This window comes from Myxine glutinosa, chromosome 9 (assembly GCF_964187855.1).
Source record: "Myxine glutinosa chromosome 9, kmMyxGlut1.1, whole genome shotgun sequence".
NCBI lineage: Eukaryota > Metazoa > Chordata > Myxini > Myxiniformes > Myxinidae > Myxine > Myxine glutinosa.
Genome location: NC_136269.1, coordinates 111,461,792 through 111,480,428, shown reverse-complemented (window position 1 = coordinate 111,480,428; position 18,637 = coordinate 111,461,792). Strand labels below are relative to the sequence as shown.

The 18,637-nt window shown below is 51.2% G+C and overlaps 1 protein-coding gene across 1 annotated transcript in view; it reads right to left on the bottom strand.

Annotated features, from left to right (window-relative positions):
* LOC137435085 (uncharacterized) overlaps positions 1-18,637 on the bottom strand; it is a 242,270-nt gene that overhangs the window by 23,872 nt on the left and 199,761 nt on the right. Inside the window, exons 35-38 of the mRNA XM_068128524.2 lie at positions 6,528-6,626; positions 5,378-5,467; positions 4,565-4,704; positions 236-362 (exon numbers count right to left, since the gene is read on the bottom strand). Of these exons, the coding sequence (XP_067984625.2) occupies positions 236-362; positions 4,565-4,704; positions 5,378-5,467; positions 6,528-6,626 (456 nt within the window). The remainder of the gene's footprint in view (positions 1-235; positions 363-4,564; positions 4,705-5,377; positions 5,468-6,527; positions 6,627-18,637) is intronic.

Below are 18,637 nucleotides of genomic sequence, written 5' to 3'. Positions count from 1 at the left end.
TAATGCCAGGAAAATAGACCCTAAAAACCCCAGTTGGATCCCAACTCACTGCAATTTGGTACGAAAATAATGGGCTCAATCCCATTTGAAAAATTCCAACTTATATCGGTTGCTCAAACACAATTGTGTTGTGTTTCAGCAACCGATTTGTTACCTTCCATTAGCATTTCTCGCAATGTTTGCAATAACATGTATAAAGGACAGGTAGAAGAGGAAAGGAGGTTATCGATCATACCTGGGAAACCAGGCAGCCCCGCCTCTCCTTTTTTACCAACACCTCCTGCCATACCATCCAACCCGTGGCTTCCAGTATTTCCCTTTGGGCCCTGCAATCCTGGTTTTCCTGGCCATCCAGCTTCTCCCTGGCTCACACATACACGAAAAAGTGGTGGATGAGGGACAATTATAAAGGGCCGGCCATAAAAAAAGCAATACTTTCTGAAGCTTGTCTTGTGTAAATCCCGACATAATCTGAATTACTGCATCTTTCAAATCAGCAATCGTGGACGGTTTCAACTGAAACACTCCCTTTGACTAATCCCCCCAAAAAATCCAGCAGTGACAAGTCAGAGGATCTGGAGAACCAAGAGAATACAATTCTGTTACTGATTAGGTGATTTGGTTTTTTTTTCCTCAGCCAAGCGAGGAATGAATTAGAGGTGTGGGATGTGGCTCCACCTTGTTTTCAAGCTAACCACAGGTTTTCATTATTTCTCATCATGTTCCATAGGTACATCTGCAGCATGTGAAGATAACGACCTGATGTCGCAATTACTGGCATTTCCATATCAGGGCCTTCAAAAAAATAGGGAAAGTAGATTAGTGATGAACTCGCTTGAGCATCAAGCTGAGCAAGGTGTGAAACAGGGGCTACCAGCCTAGTGGGGAGAACAGTACTCCAGCAAGCTGCTGATGAAGGCCTTGTAGGTGGATTGGAGTTCAGGTGGTTTATACAATGGAGGATTCCGAGCATCCTGGTTTTGGAGGCCAACTTTAAAATGTGGTTTGGCCAAGAAATATCATGGCTGTTAGTGAGACCCAGGAGTTTGAGAAACAGAGCTTCCTCAAGAGCATTGTTAAAGTAGATGCGGAGAGGGAGAGTTGCCAGACGCTCCTTTCGGAGAGAGAGGAAGTGAGAGTGTGAGATTTTTCAGGATTGAAAGACGTATTCCAACAGTCTGACCAGCTTGTGATTTTGTCAAGGTCTGAAGAGAGGGTCGAGGCTGCTGCGAGCTGCCGACCTGAAGGATGAGGGATGTCACAGCAGAGTGTCGAGTCCTCAGCAAATGGATAAATTGGACTCTACAGACAGTAAGAGAGATTGTTGATGAAGATTAGGAAAATGACTGGGCCCAGAAGACTCCCTTGGGGCACTCCATCCTTAACAGGGAGAGGAGATGAAAGGATTCCATTGAGAGCCACAAGTTGGCTGCAGGAGTAGAGGAAGTCAGTAAGCCATGTGTGGAGTGTGCTTGGATGCCACAGGCAGAGAGTTCGGAGAGCAAGGCAGGGTGCCATTCTGTATCAAAAGCTCTAGGCATGTCTATAGACGCGGCTCTGAACTCATGTCTGGCATTGAGGGCCTCCATCCATTGTTGGGGAAGTAGAAGCAAAATGTCCAAGGTAGAGTGACCGAGTCTGAATCCGAATTGGTGATCTGAGATGAGGCCGTTGGAGAAAAGGAAGGATTTCATATCAACTGTGATGATTGATTTCATGACCATGCTGATGATTGTAAGTAAGCTGATAGATCAGTAGTTACGGGGATCGGTTTTTGAACCTTTTTGTGTAATGCAGTGACGTTAGCTGATTTTCAAGTGGATGGAAGATGAACGAGGACAAATGATAGGGTGAAAAGTGTAGAGAAAGGATGTGCAAGAGCAGCTGGGCAGGTTTTTCGGATGCGTGAGCTTATGCCGTTCGGTCCGATTGCAGAATTAGAGTCAGGGTGGCCTAAAACTTCTCCACCTTCTCAGGTGCAAAGAACACAGAGTCCAGGAGCAGTTGTGACCTACTGGGTATGGTTGGTACAGGGAGGACACAAAATTTGTATAAAGCCATCTTGCAAACAGCAAACAGAACAGAAACAAACAGAATTGAGGTATTTGGCCTTCCCTGGAGCCGAGTCGGCTGTGGTGCCATTTTAAGTTAGGGTAGGGATGGTAGGAGGAATACTCCAGCGACTCGACAAGGTGCCCCCCAGGTTTTAGAGGAGGGAGACAAGTTTGAAAGTTCAATCTTGAGATTGGACAGATATTGTTTCTTCCTTCTCCTGAGAGTGGACACACACTTGTGGGTTTTGTGGAATGATCCGGGATTGCCTTCAGTTGGGTTTGCTTTCCAGGAAGAGAAGATTTCCACAAGATGGGATGAATCTGCGCATAAGAAAGAGCAGGTTTCTGTCGAAGAATTCCAAGGCTGAGTTAATAGCACAATCCGTAGGTATAGGAGACCAGTCCGGAACTGAGATGAGATGGCTGCTTGCACTCCCCGCCAAGCTACCTGAGTGAACTGCCAGACTTGCGGGTGCTGAGACAAGTCTCAGAGTAGCCAGGGAGATGTTGACTCTCACAAGCATATGATCAGATTCACCAATTGGAGCAGAGGATGAGCATGAGGCAATTGCAGTGAAGTTTGTCATCACCAAGTCCAGAAGGGAGGATCTGCTATTGGGAGAAATATCGGTGGGAAAGTTCACAGATTGAGTCAGTCCCGTGGAGTCACAGAAGCCCATTGCTGAAGTACCATGGTTAGTGAGAGAGGTATCAACACCCAGCCAATTTACATGTTCATAATTGAAATTGCCATATATGAGGAAGAGACTTGGGATGAGTGATTAAAGTTTGTCCATGTTGTCTGAGAGAGGGATGATGTGTTTGGAGGAGGGTAGAAGACACAGAGAACAATCTGTGGGAAAGGAAGGGAAGTTGCAGTCAAAGGTACTCCTGGGGGTTGCGATGTGGAAGGTCAGTGCACCGTCAGTGAGAAATTGAGTTCTTGATGTAAAATGTAACTCCAACGCCAGGGCGGGGTTCAGGCCTATCAAATAGGAGGAGACAATAGCTGCCGAGAGATATTAAGGAGTCGGGGACGTCTCATGGGAGGAAGGATTCTGTTGAACAGATTATGTCTCGTTTATTAGCAGCAGCCGGAATTGAGAGATCTGTCAAATTGGAGCGGAGGCCTTGGGGATCCACATAGTGAGGGACAGTGGAAAGTGCTGGATGGGGTGGGTGGTTGGACGCTGGGAAGGTTTGGGATAGTAGGGAGATTGGAGGATGCAGGATGAGAAGTGAGCTGGGAGGGTTTGGGATGGTGGGGTGGAAGATGAGAGGTGGTGAAATGGGGGAAGCTGAGAGGTGGGAATGGAAGATCTGAGAGGGTGGGATGAGGGAAGCTTTGAGGTGTGGGGTGAGGAGGAAGCTTTGAGGTGTTGGGGTGAGGGGGAAGCTTTGAGATGTTGGGGTGAGGGGAAGCTTTGAGGTGTTGGGGTGATGGGGGAAGCTTTGAGAGGGTGGAGAGAGGGGGAACATGGGAGGGTCAAGGTGAGGAGGCAGCAGAAAGGTCAAGTGGAGGGATGCTGAAGAGAAGGACAGATAGAAGAGGTGGGGTTGAAAGGACATGGGCTTGTAGGAGATTTGGGCGACGGTACTGGCACAGAGTTGTTTGACACCGTACAGCGTAGAAGAAGGTGAACGGGATTCGATTGTCATGAGCAGACAACCTCTGGAAAACTAGACTTCTCATAATTCCCAAATTGGACATGCGGAGATAAAATCATGGCATGAGTGGAAGGAATTTTTGTTGAAGGCACGGAGAGAGTTGATGCTGAAGTTGTAGGAGGAGGGTTGATGGACCAAGTGCATAGATGAGAGGCAGGTTTGAAATAAGCCTTGAAGAAGAAGAAGAAGAAGAAGAAGAATTGGTCATGATTAAGATGAAGAACATGTGGAGTACTCGAAGGAGAAATAAGGAAAGTGAAGCATTTCAAAAGTCTTTTAAAAAGCTCTTCAAGGAAGAAACGTTTCTTTCAATGAAGACAGTGTCGCCGAAGCATTTTCTTGGTTAAGGTTATAATCTTGGACAGGTTGCCATGCTGATGCAGTCTACCAACACACAACTTTTTATTTTACTTATATAGGCCTGATCATCTCCACTACCAACATATCACCTTGAATTCTTTATATACCTTCCCCCATTCTACCACCTACATTCCACCTTGAAATATTTATTTATTTAAAAACACTTTTACCACCTCTACTGCAAACATACCACCTTGTAGTATTTATTTATATATACTTTACCATCACTGCTACATCCATATTTATTTGGTTATATAAATGGAAAATGTACACGTCCCATTTTTAAGGTGCAGTTTGGTTCTTCTATGAGGACTTGCATTCTTGTTTCTCGTATCCTTCCCCTTCCTTTGCATTTGTGAACTTTTACTTCAAAGGAGCCCCCGAACAACCCCCACCACCACATACGAGGAAGAGAGATCACTCGAATAGTAAACTGGGTGACTTTACGTGATTATTTTTTATACAAATACTCTTGCGATCACCTTCATCCCAGGAGACCCAGGTAGGCCAGGAAGAGGTAACGCAGCTGTCCCTTTGTCTCCCTTTTGCCCACGATGTCCAGGACGCCCTGGCTCCGCTCGGAAACCTGGCAAACCTGTATCCCCCACCTCACCTGAAGATCCTGTGAGGCAAAGGTCAGAGCAGGGTCATGATGCATGAATACCAAATCACCGCCGCAGATTAAAAATTTGCACCTTCTAGGTCTCCAGTTGCAAATCAGGTCCCAGCAATGAGGGATTTTAACATATCCAGGAAGTTGAGGTGAGAAAGAGGGATGGAAACAACCTCAGTTACGAAGAAAAGAAGTTTTCCCCTTCAGTGCGCACTTGATAGGTGGTCTATTATTTTTAGTCTATCTTCCAATATTACTAGTTTTTCCAACAGCTTGTGATGGATAGCAATGCCGAAGAGCATTGGAGTCTCCACCATTGCTTCACAAGGAGTCTTCCTGCACTCTATCTGCTCCGCAAGGCGACATACAACATTGATGGCCCTTCAAATGAAGATGAGATGAAACAGATTTTCTTGAAGGATGAAGTTTTTCTTTGTGGCTCACTTAAATGCACACCATGTTATGTCCTGGGAGGGCAGCCCATATAAAGGCAATTTAATTATAGTTTAACCTGAAGAATGCGTTCATTGCCATATTTAAATCTCAGTTGCCCTTGCTCACATCCTTAGGTAACTTCCGACATGACCGAAGGATTATTTTTAAGAATGGAGAGACACCCAGTTTTAATGATCCCAGCTCAATATTCTTTAAAACGTTATTTTATGACAACTTGAGAACTGACCTGGGAGACCCATTTCACCCATTGCTCCCTTCAGTCCACGATTTCCACGTATACCCGGACTTGCAGGTGGACCAGGATCGCCCTTTACACCTGACACACACAGACAAATATACATGTAAACTAGAACGGCACTCAGTAGAGAGCATACCTCCGCCAGGTGAACAGTTTACGTTTTGTATCCCAGAGTAGACCAGAAAATCACAACACAGAATCACATTTAATCAAAATCATCCGTCCACAACTTTTTGACATATTCTGCTATGTATCGTTTTTGACCTGATCTCCCAATGGTGAAGAATCACTTTTAAAATTCTACTAACCGGATCCGGATCTTCACCAAAATTAAATCGATTCTTCCTTGTCACACACACAACATGTCCAACAAGTTTCGTCAAAATCCGTGCATAACTTTTGAGATATCCTGCTATATGTTGGTTTTAGCCCGATCACTCAATAGTGAAGAATCACTTAAAAAATTAAATAATTACTCATATTCGAATCCATGTTCAGATCTTCACCAAAATCGAATCGAATCGTCCTTGTCACACACAAAATATCTCCACCAACTTTCATTCGAATCCATCCACAACTTTTTGAGATATCTTGTTCACAAACAAACAGACAGACAGGGATGAAAACATAACCTCCATCCACCTTTGGTGGCGGAGGTAAAAATGATCCCCGAATCTTAAAATCAATCCTGACAAATAAAACATGTTGCAATCAGACGGAATTGGTATTGCCATCTGAGCACATGATGATGACATTAGGCTGTGACCCCATGTTTAAATCTCATGGACTTGGATTCGTTTATCACTTCCTCATGTGAACATTCATTTTTAGGCTATGGGGTCGAATGACATTGGTACAGCTCAACAATTTACAACACTTGGTGAGTGCTCAGTGCCGCATATAGAGAGTCTGGACATCTATCGTTATGCTAGTACAGAGCGATCTAGCCGTGGGATTGGTCAATCCATATCACGTGGTCTCCAAGGAGCCATTTTGCCTCCCAAGCAGGTTACGTTTGGCGCTTGCTCAGTGCTCACACTCGTTTGGTAGGCAACATGGCGCCTGCTATAGTGAGTCGGCCAGACTTTCTCTATTATAGGGCACTGGGTTCGTTTAATACTCAGACAAGAAAAGTTACCTTTTCCTCCAGGTGAGCCTGGAAAACCACCTTTCCCAGAGGATCCCGTTTCTCCAAGTAAGCCGGGGTTTCCTTTTGGTCCAGGTCTTCCTGCTGGACCTGCAAAGAGTTACTCGTCTCAGCATCCCTTGTGCACCCCTTTCCCCAAACAATGCAATTTCCACTGCGTAATGCATTTACACACTTTAATGCACGTTTTTGTTTTTTGGTATCGCTCCTTTTTCAAAGTGCAAAAATGATTATCAAAAATAATAATAACTAGAAAGCATGAAAAAATGCAAAGCCCGTCCATGTCCGTTTGTATTCAGTCGTCGTCGTATTCTTCCTCTTCTTCTGTATGCTCAAAATAACGAAAACAGATTTTAAAAAATGGATAATTACGATAATTGATGATTTTATGCAGCCTTGACCTTTGAGATTTAGATCTAAAAATAAAAATCATCTTCTAGCTTTTGATTGGTAAACCAATTCTGTGACGCAATATGCAAATTCTTAAAATTTCAGGTCAATTGGACAGAAATTTGCAATTTTATGGAACATTGACCTTTGACCTTTTGATCTAAAAAAAAACAATCGACATCTATATTTTGATTAGTGAAAGAAATTCTGTGACCCAATAAGTAAATTCCTGAAATTTCAGGTCAATCGGGTGAAAATTGGTGATTTTACGCAATCTTGACCTTTGACTTTTTGATCTAAAAACCAATTGGCTTGTTGGTTTTAATTGATTAGGGTGTGTGTGTGTGTGTGTGTGTGTGTGTGTGTGTGTGTGTGTGTGTGTGTGTATACACATATATACACACAATACAAATCCTTAAAATTTCAGGTCAATCAGATGAAAATTGACGATTTTATGTGATGCTGACTTTCGACCTTTTGACCAAATTATTAATTTCCCTTCTCCATATTATTATACAGGTTTAGTGAAAATTTGATGACAAAACTCAAATGGTAAAAATGTTATGGCCCGGGCACACGCACACACACACACATGCACACACGCACATGCATGCACACATGCACACACACACACACGCGCACACACACACACATGCACACACACGCACACACACACGTGCACACGCACACACACACACACGCACACACAGGCACACGCACACACAGGCACACACGCACCCACACACGCACATGCGCACACACACGCATGCACACACACACACATGCACACTCACACACACACACACTCACACACACACGCACGCACACACGCACGCACACACACGCATGCACACACATGCACACACACTCGCACACACACGCACACATACACACACACACACGCACACACACGCACACACACACTCGCACACACACACACACATGCACATGCGCACACGCACACATGCACACCCACACACAAACGCACACATACACACACACACCCACACACACACACATGCACATGCGCGCACACACACACACACGCACGCACACACAAGCACACACATGCACACGCATGCGCCCGCACACACACACGCACACACACACGCACACACACACGCACGCACACACACACACATGCACACCCACACACAAACGCACACATACACACACACACCCACACACACAAACATGCACATGCGCGCGCACACACACACACGCACGCACACACAAGCACACACACGCACACGCATGCACCCGCACACACACACGCACACACACACGCACACACACACGCACGCACACACAAGCACACACACGCACACGCATGCACCCGCACACACACACGCGCACACACACGCGCACACACACGCACACACACACACACGCACACACACACGCACGCACACACGCACGCACACACGTGACTACAACACCCCGTCCTTCACCTGCTGTGCAGGGTCGGGCTAATGAATGTTTTAACATTCAGCAATTATGAAACCGCCCAAAACAGCCATGTTTTAAAGTGTCACAGCACCAAGAAAACATCATAATAGCAAGAACAACATTTTTATCGAGGGATTTAACAAGAGGAACATGGAGCTATCACCAAGTAATATCAGATTGTCTGTGAATCCACATGTGCATTTGAATGAATGCACAAGTACATATACACGACAGAGCATCAGGTTCTACCATTGCAGTCTATTGGATACAAATCCTGGACGAGTTGCCAATCCGATACAGGATACTCGACTCAAGGTAGTCATTTGGCATTTGTTCAGGGTACCAGCGATAAATGGAGTATTCTACACACAAAACACCCTGCCATCGACCAACTAATGGCGGCAGACAGGACATCCAGTTTAACATCAATCCGAGGGAGGGTACACACATTGATCGATACCTTTCCCTGCCAGCGAAACACCAGGATTACAGTGTCTACCTGGGCTGACATTCAAACCCAGGATAGACAGCTCAGAGGTGAGTGTACACACACCTTGGCTGGCTTTATGCCCAAACAGAAGATATGACGTCAGAAACGAATTATTGTGTTTAAATAAACATGGAATTATGTTTGGTTGTTCTGGAGATAAGTCTTTTTTTGCATTAAAGGTGCTGATCTCATGAGGTCGAGGTATTCAAAAGATGCACAAGGACAGATCTTGTTATTGTGAACCAAACTCATGATTCATTAATTCATGTAAACGAAAGTATAAGCACAAGCAATTCCTCTGGCATGACCTCAATGCCTGTGCTCGTGAATCATCGTGAATCATCAAAGCAATATCTGCAGCAGTAACGGTATGTATCATTTAGTGAGTGAAAGCCAATATTCATTCAAACAAGGTATTCCATATGCAGTATAATCTCTTGTTTTTCACGGAGTAGTCCATAGGGCAAAGCCGTCTAGAACAGTGTTTGTCCGTCTGTATATATGTATGTATCTATGTCCCCTCAAACGTATACCAATCAGAGCTGAGGATCTGGTCACATGACAGGGTGATGTGATTATGTCTGATGTCATTACGGAGGTACGGCGGCTAACTCCGCACACCGCCATTTTGATTTATATGCCGTTCATGACGAACATATCGTCGAACCTGTCATATATCACAATCACCATTCTCTACCTTTACGTTTTTCATTCAGTGTGAAACACAAACAAACCGATTGTTAAAATTATCATCAAATATCGAAAGCATCAGCGTTACGTCTCTTCCAACAAAACGGTACGTACCAAACCTTTGTGGGGTACAATATAGATTACAGTAGATCTTCCCTCAGTTCTGTAAGTAAAACTTACCTTGTGGCGGACACAAAAGCCCACTGGCGTGGTGACATCATTCCACGCACCAAGTGGGCGGTGGCCACGCCCGAGGGGTAGGCGTGGCCTCATGATATACACCGGGCGACCAGCCCGGAGGAGTTCAGTGTTACAGTGTAGTCTTACAATAAAGACGTTTATATGTTACCGCTTGTCCGCTTCCTCCTTGCTCACAAGCAGCGCGCGTAACGCCGCGCTTTACTGGTGACCCTCGACGTTGGATCTGCCGGAGCGATCCTTCCACACGCGACGCCATCGCCATGGCCGCCTTCGTCAAACTTCCGGAATTTTGGGAGGCTCAGGCCGAAGTCTGGTTCGTCCAGGCCGAAGCCCAATTTCAGCTTCGGCACCTCACCGGCGATGACACGCGCTACTGCCACGTCGTCGCCTCCCTCGGGCCCGGCACGGCCGCTCGAGTTGTGTCCGTCCTTCGCCACCCACCGGACGGCCACAAGTACGAGGCACTCAAGCGGCTACTCCTAGCCACGTTCAGCCTTACGGACGACGCACGGGCCGACCGCCTCCTGGATCTCCCCGAGCTCGGTGAGACGCGCCCGTCGGTCCGAATGGACCATATGCTGTCACTGTTGGGCGACGACGCCCCCGGTTCGCTATTCCGGGCGCTTTTCCGTCGCCAACTTCCAGCGCAGGTTCGCCTCGCGTTGGCCGGGACCGGGCTAACGGAACCCCGAGCATTGGCGGCCGAGGCGGACAAGTACTTCGCCGCTTCGGACACGCGGGCGAGCGTTGGCGTGGCCGTCACGGCCTTCGACGCTGATGTTCCACAGCATCATCTTCTACAGCACGCTGAGGTTCAGCAGCATGCTGATACGCACCTCGTGAACGCCGCCACGCCCCGCCCACCGCCGCGGCGAAAACCGCCACCGCGGGGAAACCCGTCGACTCCACCGGCCTGGCGGAGCGAGCCGCGCTCCTCCAGCTCCACCACCTGGTGCTGGTTCCACGCCAAGTTCGGCCACGAAGCTCGGCGGTGTCATCCGCCGTGCTCCTTCAACGGGTCGGGAAATGCCCGGGCCGGCGCTCAATTGTGGCGATGAGCGCCGGCCATTCGAGCAGCCTGCTGTTCATAACGGACACCTTCTCCGGGCGCCGTTACCTGTGCGACACGGGAGCGCAGGTGAGTGTCATTCCCGCCGGCACGTCAGACAAGCACGCCGCGGGTGGGGGCCCCGCGCTGCTTGCCGCGAACGGGACGCCCATCCGTACGTACGGAAAACGCTGCCTCTCTCTGCGGTTTGGAGGGCAGGTTTTCCGATGGACGTTCGTCACCGCCGACGTGCCCATGGCACTGCTTGGCGCGGACTTCCTGTGCGCTAATGGGCTCCTGGTCGACGTCAAGCGCAGACGGCTTGTCCAGGCCGAGACGTTCAGCTCGCTCGCGTGTGCGTTGCCCAGCTCAACGAGCGGCTTGCCAAGCGGCTTGCCGATCGATTCGGTTCCGGCCACGTTGGTCTGTACGCTTCCGGCAGCGGACGCATTCACCCGCCTCCTCGCCGGCTTCCCGGCCCTCACGCGGCCCACCTTCTCGGCGGGGGCCGTCAAGCACGGGGTGGCCCATCACATCCCCACCGTCGGGCCACCGGTCTACGCCCGGGCACGCCGCCTCGAGCCGACGAAGCTGGCGGTGGCAAAAGCGGGGTTCGCTACCCTGGAGCGACTCGGCATCGTTCGGCGCTCAGAGAGCGCTTGGGCGTCGCCGCTGCACATCGTGCCGAAGCCCGGCGGGGGATGGCGACCGTGCGGGGACTATCGCCGTCTCAATGACGCCACGACTCCCGACCGCTACCCCGTCCCCCACATTCAGGACTTTTCCGCCCGTTTGGCGGGCAGGTCCTTCTTCTCGAAGGTGGACCTCATACGCGGCTACCATCAGGTCCCCGTCAGGCCGGAGGATGTCCCGAAGACGGCGGTCATCACGCCATTCGGACTCTTCGAGTTCCTGCGCATGCCCTTCGGTCTGAAGAATGCGGCTCAGGCGTTCCAGCGACTGATGGACAGCGTCCTGCGCGACTTGGATTTTGTCTACGTCTACCTGGACGATATCCTCGTCGCCAGCGCGTCCCGCGAAGAGCACCTACGCCACCTCCGCACGCTCTTCGAACGCCTGGGCCAGCATGGCCTGATTGTGAACCCCGCAAAGTGCCGGTTCGGCGCCGCCACAATCGATTTTCTGGGGCACCGTGTCACCAGGCACGGCGCCGTCCCCCTGCCGGCCAAGGTGGAGGCGGTGAAGGGGTTTCCGCGCCCCCGCACGATCAGAGGGCTGCAGGAGTTCCTGGGCATGGTGAACTTTTACCATCGGTTCCTGCCCCGTATCGCCCAGCTCCTGCGCCCCCTGCACGAAGCTCTCCGAGGTAAGCTGGGCAAAGGCGACGTTACCTGGACCGAGCAGATGGACACGGCGTTCACGGGCGCGAAGCTCGCCTTGGCTAACGCCACCATGCTCGCGCACCCGGCGCCCGATGCACCGATCGCCCTCACCACCGATGCCTCGGACTACGCGGTGGGCGCGGTGCACGAGCAATGGGTGCGTGGAGCTTGGCAACCGCTGGCGTTCTTTAGCCGGCAGCTTCGCCCGCCCGAACGCCGTTACAGTACCTTCGACCGCGAGTTGCTCGGACTTCACTTGGCGGTCAGGCACTTCCGCCATCTGCTCGAGGGCCGGGCGTTCACTGCCTTCGTCGACCACAAGCCGCTGATCTTCGCGATGGGCAAGGTCACCGAGCCGTGATCGGCCCGGCAGCAGCGTCACCTCTCGGCCGTGTCCGAGTACACGACGGACATCCAGCACGTCGCGGGGAAGGACAACCCGGTGGCGGATTGCCTTTCCCGGGCCGTCGCCCACGCAGTCCACCTCGGCATCGACTATGCCCGGATGGCAGCGGACCAGGCCGCTGACCCCGACGTCCAGGCCTTGCGGACCGCCGTCATGGGCCTCCGCGTCACCGAGGTGCCGTTCGACGGCGCGGGCGCGGCCCTCTTGTGCGACGTCTCCCTCGGGCGTCCTCGCCCCATTGTGCCCGCGGGCTGGCAGCGCCAGGTGTTTGACGCCATCCACGGCCTGTCCCACCCGGGCGCGAGGGCCTCCCAAAGGCTGATCGCCGACAAGTTCGTCTGGCATGGCCTCCGGAAGGCCGTCCGCGGCTGGGCCAGGACGTGCCTCGCGTGCCAGCGCGCCAAGGTGCACCGGCACACCCAGGCCCCGTTGGCCCCGTTCACGGTGCCGGAACGCCGGTTTGACCACGTCCACGTGGACCTGGTGGGACCTCTGCCCCCCTCGCGGGGTTTCACCTACGTCCTCACCATGGTGGACCGCACCACCCGGTGGCCGGAGGCCGTGCCCTTGGCGTCGACAACGGCGGCCGATGTCGCGCAGGCTTTCATCGCCACCTGGGTCGCCCGGTTCGGCGCCCCCTCAGACATCTCATCCGACCGCGGCCCCCAGTTCACCTCGGAGCTCTGGGGGGCGGTTGCGCAGGGGCTCGGGGTCCGGCTGCACCGAACCACGGCCTACCACCCCCAGGCTAACGGCCTGTGTGAGCGATTTCACCGCTCATTGAAGGCCGCGCTCTGGGCCACCCTCCGCGACGGCGGCTGGGTCGACAGGCTCCCCTGGGTCCTGCTGGGCCTCCGGACGGCGCCCAAGGAGGACCTGCGCGCATCCGCGGCGGAGTTGGTCTTCGGGCAACCGCTGCGGGTGCCGGGCGAGTTCCTCCCCGACTCCACGGCACCATGGTCCGCGGCACAGCAGCGCTCCGCTCTGCAAGAGACCGCCCAGAGGTTCGCCCCGGTGCCAACGGCATGCCACGGGCACCCACCGACGCACGTCGCCCCGGAGCTTCGCACGGCGGAGTACGTCTTCGTCCGCCACGATGCCCATCGGACACCACTACGGCCCCCGTACGACGGGCCTTTCCGCGTGCTGGAGACCGGGGCGAAGCACTTCACCCTGGACATCGGCGGTACTCCTGACCGCGTTTCGGTAGACCGCCTCAAGCCGGCCCACCTCGATGTGGACCATCCACCGCCAGTGGCCCGACCCCCACGTCGGGGCCGCCCTCCTGCGGGCGGACCCCCGGCACCACCCAGCCCCGCCGCCACGGCGCCCCCCGGTCCTGCACCCATCCCAGGGGCAGCCAGGGGCATCCCACCTGGTATCCCTGCACCCCGGACGCCGCCGATCGCCAGGGGGCGCTTCGGCCGGGTCATTCGTCTGCCCCGCAAACTGGCCCTCCAGGTGCGCGGGAATTATGGGGGGGCGCGTGTGGCGGACACAAAAGCCCACTGGCGTGGTGACATCATTCCACGCACCAATTGGGCGGTGGCCACGCCCGAGGGGTAGGCGTGGCCTCATGATATACACCGGGCGACCAGCCCGGAGGAGTTCAGTGTTACAGTGTAGTCTTACAATAAAGACGTTTATATGTTACCGCTTGTCCGCTTCCTCCTTGCTCACAAGCAGCGCGCGTAACGCCGCGCTTTAACCTCATGGATGTCTGGATTCCTCCAAATTTATTTGTTTAATGCAATAGGCAGCAATAGCGACTCTTTAAAAACCTAATAATATGTGTTTGTGGTTTATAATATTTTACACTATCACTTGTTTATATACACGATTTGTGTGTATATGTGATCCTCAAGAAGCTAAAACACACACACACACATACACACATACACATACATACACATACACAGTACACACACACATATATATATATATACACACACATACATACACACACATATACACACATACGTACACACACATACACATACATACACACACACACACACACACACACACACACATATATATACACACACACACACACACACACACATACACACACACATACATACACATACATACACACACATACACACATATACACACAAATACACACACACATATACACAAACAAACACGTGTACACATATACACACATACACACACATACATATATACACACATACACACATATACACACATACACACACATATACACATATACACACACACACACACATATACACACATACACATATACACACACATACACATATACACATATACACACACAAAGACACGTACACACATATACACACACACATACACACACAAAGACATATACACACATATACACACACACATACACACACAAACACATATACACACATATACACACATACACATACACACACAAAGACATGTACACACATACACACATACACACATATGCACACATATACACACACACAAACACGTATACACACATACACACATACACACATATACACACATACACACATATACACACATACATACACACATACACACATATGCACACATATACACACATATACACACATATACACACATATACACACATACACACATATACACACATACATAAACATATACACACATATATATTCACACACAAACATTGTTGTGGTTTTTAGAACCCTCCACTTTGTAAATATTTGTAATAATCCCTTATAAATAATCCCCTGTAAATATTCCCATTTTTGTGTAAAGGTCAAAGGTCGCTCCCTCGTTAGGTCATATTGCAACACGTAGAACACCATAGGCTCTTCTTTAGTTATTTCATTAGTATGTGTTCTAGTTAAGGATCTATTTCCAATAGTTGAATCTGCGTTGTATTAATTAAATAAGAGTAGGCCCCAAAGTTCCTTTCAACATCAGTGCGAGTGGTCTTCTATCCCGCAAGCCGCCATAAGCCACGTGGCAGAGTTGGAGAAGAAGGGAGGAGTGCCAGGAATGAGGCGTGGCCCACCAACGCACCATCAAGGGGCGGACCGGTGAACCCTCACGACCAATGAGGGCCGAGGCAGCTCACCGATGGGCGTATCCAAAAAGGCAAGCGGCTTAATACGCGATCGGCCAATATAAGCGGGTGCGTGGGACTACTTAGGAAGATGAGTGATACGGGAGAGGACGGCAGACGCAGAAGACCCGAGAGTGGTGAAGGAGTCCCTGCTTGCCGTTGTCACGGACCATTGGAGGCGCACAACTGGCCGAAGGCTAAGGGTCAATTTATTACGTACGCCGCATCACTGTCTTCCCCCCCACGATATAATTGTCCGCTCACGTTAAACGCCACGCGAAGCTGCCGGCCGCTCGTTGCCGCGGTACGAGTGAACACCCGGAGCGTGGACCGGAGCGCGAGGTCGGAGCCGGACCTCACCGCCTACCATCGACGCCTACCTACCACCTGCTCGGACTCTTCTCTTCCTTCCCACCAGCCCTGCCATTCCATCCTTTCGTGTAAGTGTGTTTGTTCTGTCCTGGGAGTGATAATATAAGTGTGTCTAAGGTTGCCCTATGTCCTTTTATTTCCTGCTTTTGTATATTATTGCTGCCTTTCATTTCCTCTTGAGTGTTGTATAATAAATTATGTGTTCCTTCTTATTCTTTGGGTTTTCCTCTCATCCGGTCGCTTTAGTCTTTTCCCAATTGAATACCGGTGGCACGATATAGTAACCGCTTAGAATCGGGTTTAGACTGCCGCTAAACGGCTCGAGCTTCGGATTGCTAAACCGCTCGGCAATATTCCATCTTGTCCGTGGCTCAGGCAGGAGTATCGCCCTGCTTCCGAACGGAAGGAGCGCGATATCTTCTAAGGACTCGGACGGCCAGCTTAATAGACGAGGGGATTAAACCCCCCTCGGTAAGGGGAGCGCCGTAACCCGAGACCCGCAACAATTGGTGTCGGGGAGTGGGATAGGACCCGAACCAAATTTTTTATATCACCTAAAGAATTTGGTCAAAATTACGAGCGGCTGAAATTTAGTATTTAACAACCAAATTTATATCATGCCATGGATACTCAAGGCGATTGGATGCCGGTGGGGGAGATAGAGGAAGAGTTAGAGTCGACCCAGGACCCCAGGGAACAATTGAGGGTAATGGAAGAGGGGGTTGAAGAAGGTGTGGTAGAGGGGGTTGCAGGCGCGCAAAATGGCGGCACCTCGCACGTGGTCGTGGCAGCACAAAATGGCGGCGCCTCGCACATGGCGGCGAGAGCCGAGCCCGCGGTGCCAGTGGGTTGGGACCTGTATGTGCTCCTAGAACAACTACGAGCATCTATAGAAATGCAGAGAGACGAAGCAAGGGGTACCAGTGAGCAATTGAAAAATGAGATGGGAAACCAAATTGGAGGATTGAGAAACGATGTGGGAAACCAAATTGGGGGATGGAGAGACGGGTTAAGTAATTTGGAAGATATAATGGGGGAGCGATTAGAAAGCCAAATTGGGGGGCTAGAAGGCAAATTGGGAGGATTAGGGGGCGAATTGGAGGACGTGAATGGCCAAGCCCGAGAAATCAATGAGGGGTTGGCGAGGGGGCAAGCCCGGTATAAAGTAAGAAAGTGTGAGAAGGTTAACCGCAGGTTGGGTGAGGGGGTCGCATTTGTGCACGACGAGGTAGCGCGACTCGAGGAGCACGGGAGAAGCGAGTTGGAGCAAGGCACAGCCGGGTGGACCGGGATAGAAATCGCGACTCGAGGTGTGAAAAACCCGACGGCCGCCGAATTGGACAGGGCAAATTCATGTGCAGCGGCGGAAAAAGAAATTAGAATTGGAAAAGAAACCGAACCAATAGTGAAAATTGGAAAGACGCCGGACTTAGAAGGGCACTCGCGGGGTGAAGGAATGGAATATGTGCAAAGTCCGTGCTCGCATCATGATGTCGTGCTTAATCCTTATAAAGATTTGCAGGTGTTGGAGCGAGGAGGAAGAAGAAGCGCCAAGGTGAGTAGGTTGGTATATGGGGTGAAGAGATTTTTCGGCAAAGTGTTTGTCGCGAAAAAAAATTCGCGCGCTTGGGATCGCGAAAGCACCCGGGCGTTGGTGGAAGGTCCTTGGTGTGCTGTGGTACGAATGGCGTGCGTGTGAGGAAAAGGTGTGTGAAGGTGAATGGCACGCGTGTGCGGATGGCGCCGGAGCGCGAGTGTGTTACAGCGAGTGAGAATGAATACACGACAGAGTGTGATTGTGACACGGAGAGTGAGATGGATGGAGAGAGTGTGTGGGGATGCACACCTGAGTTGGTTGTGGAGCGCGTTATTGAGTGTGCAACAGATTGCACACCCCTCGGTATGTGTGCGCTGCGTGGGTATGTGCAAGAGTGCACACCCACGAGTGTTACGGAGGACGTAACGGAGGAGAGGTGTGGAATGGAGTGTGTGATGATAGAGTGTGCGAGGAGAATGGGTGCGCAAGAATGTGCGCGAGTGTGTGGTGAGCGTTATGAGTAGACCTGAGTATGCAGCGAAAGAGAATGCACGAGCGAGTACAGTGGTAGAATGCGTGGGATGTACGAGCGGCGTTGGAGCGCCGGGTTTGGTGAGTGTAAAAGGGGTCGCGTATGCGTGCAAGCATGTAAGGAAAGCATCGACGTTGACCGGGACAGCGTTTAGGCTGACGGATAGCCGACGCGAGCTCTCGGTCCGTGCCGGGCGTTGTGTGCTGCGGAAGCCGGCGGGGATCGGTGTCGCGTCGTTCCTGCTCGGAGCGCCATGCACGATTCGGGCCAGGCTCCGCCCTGCACGGTCGAGTCCGCGCTTTGCCAGGCAAAGCGGGCGGCCTGGTTCGAGGGGAGGTAGGAGGGGCCGGCGCGGCACCCCCTTGTGGTGGTGGCGCTCCACCCGGGCAAGGCTGGGCCATCGCGCTTCGCAGCGCAAGGCTTTGCACCGGGATGGTGCCTTGAGCCTTGGCCCGAGTAAACCTCCTCGCCTGAATCCGAATGCCGGACGGACCCAACCTGCAGGAGACCAAACCACCCGTATTCATTGCTCGGCTTTGCGAAGCCGAGCTTTGAAAATGTAATGACGTA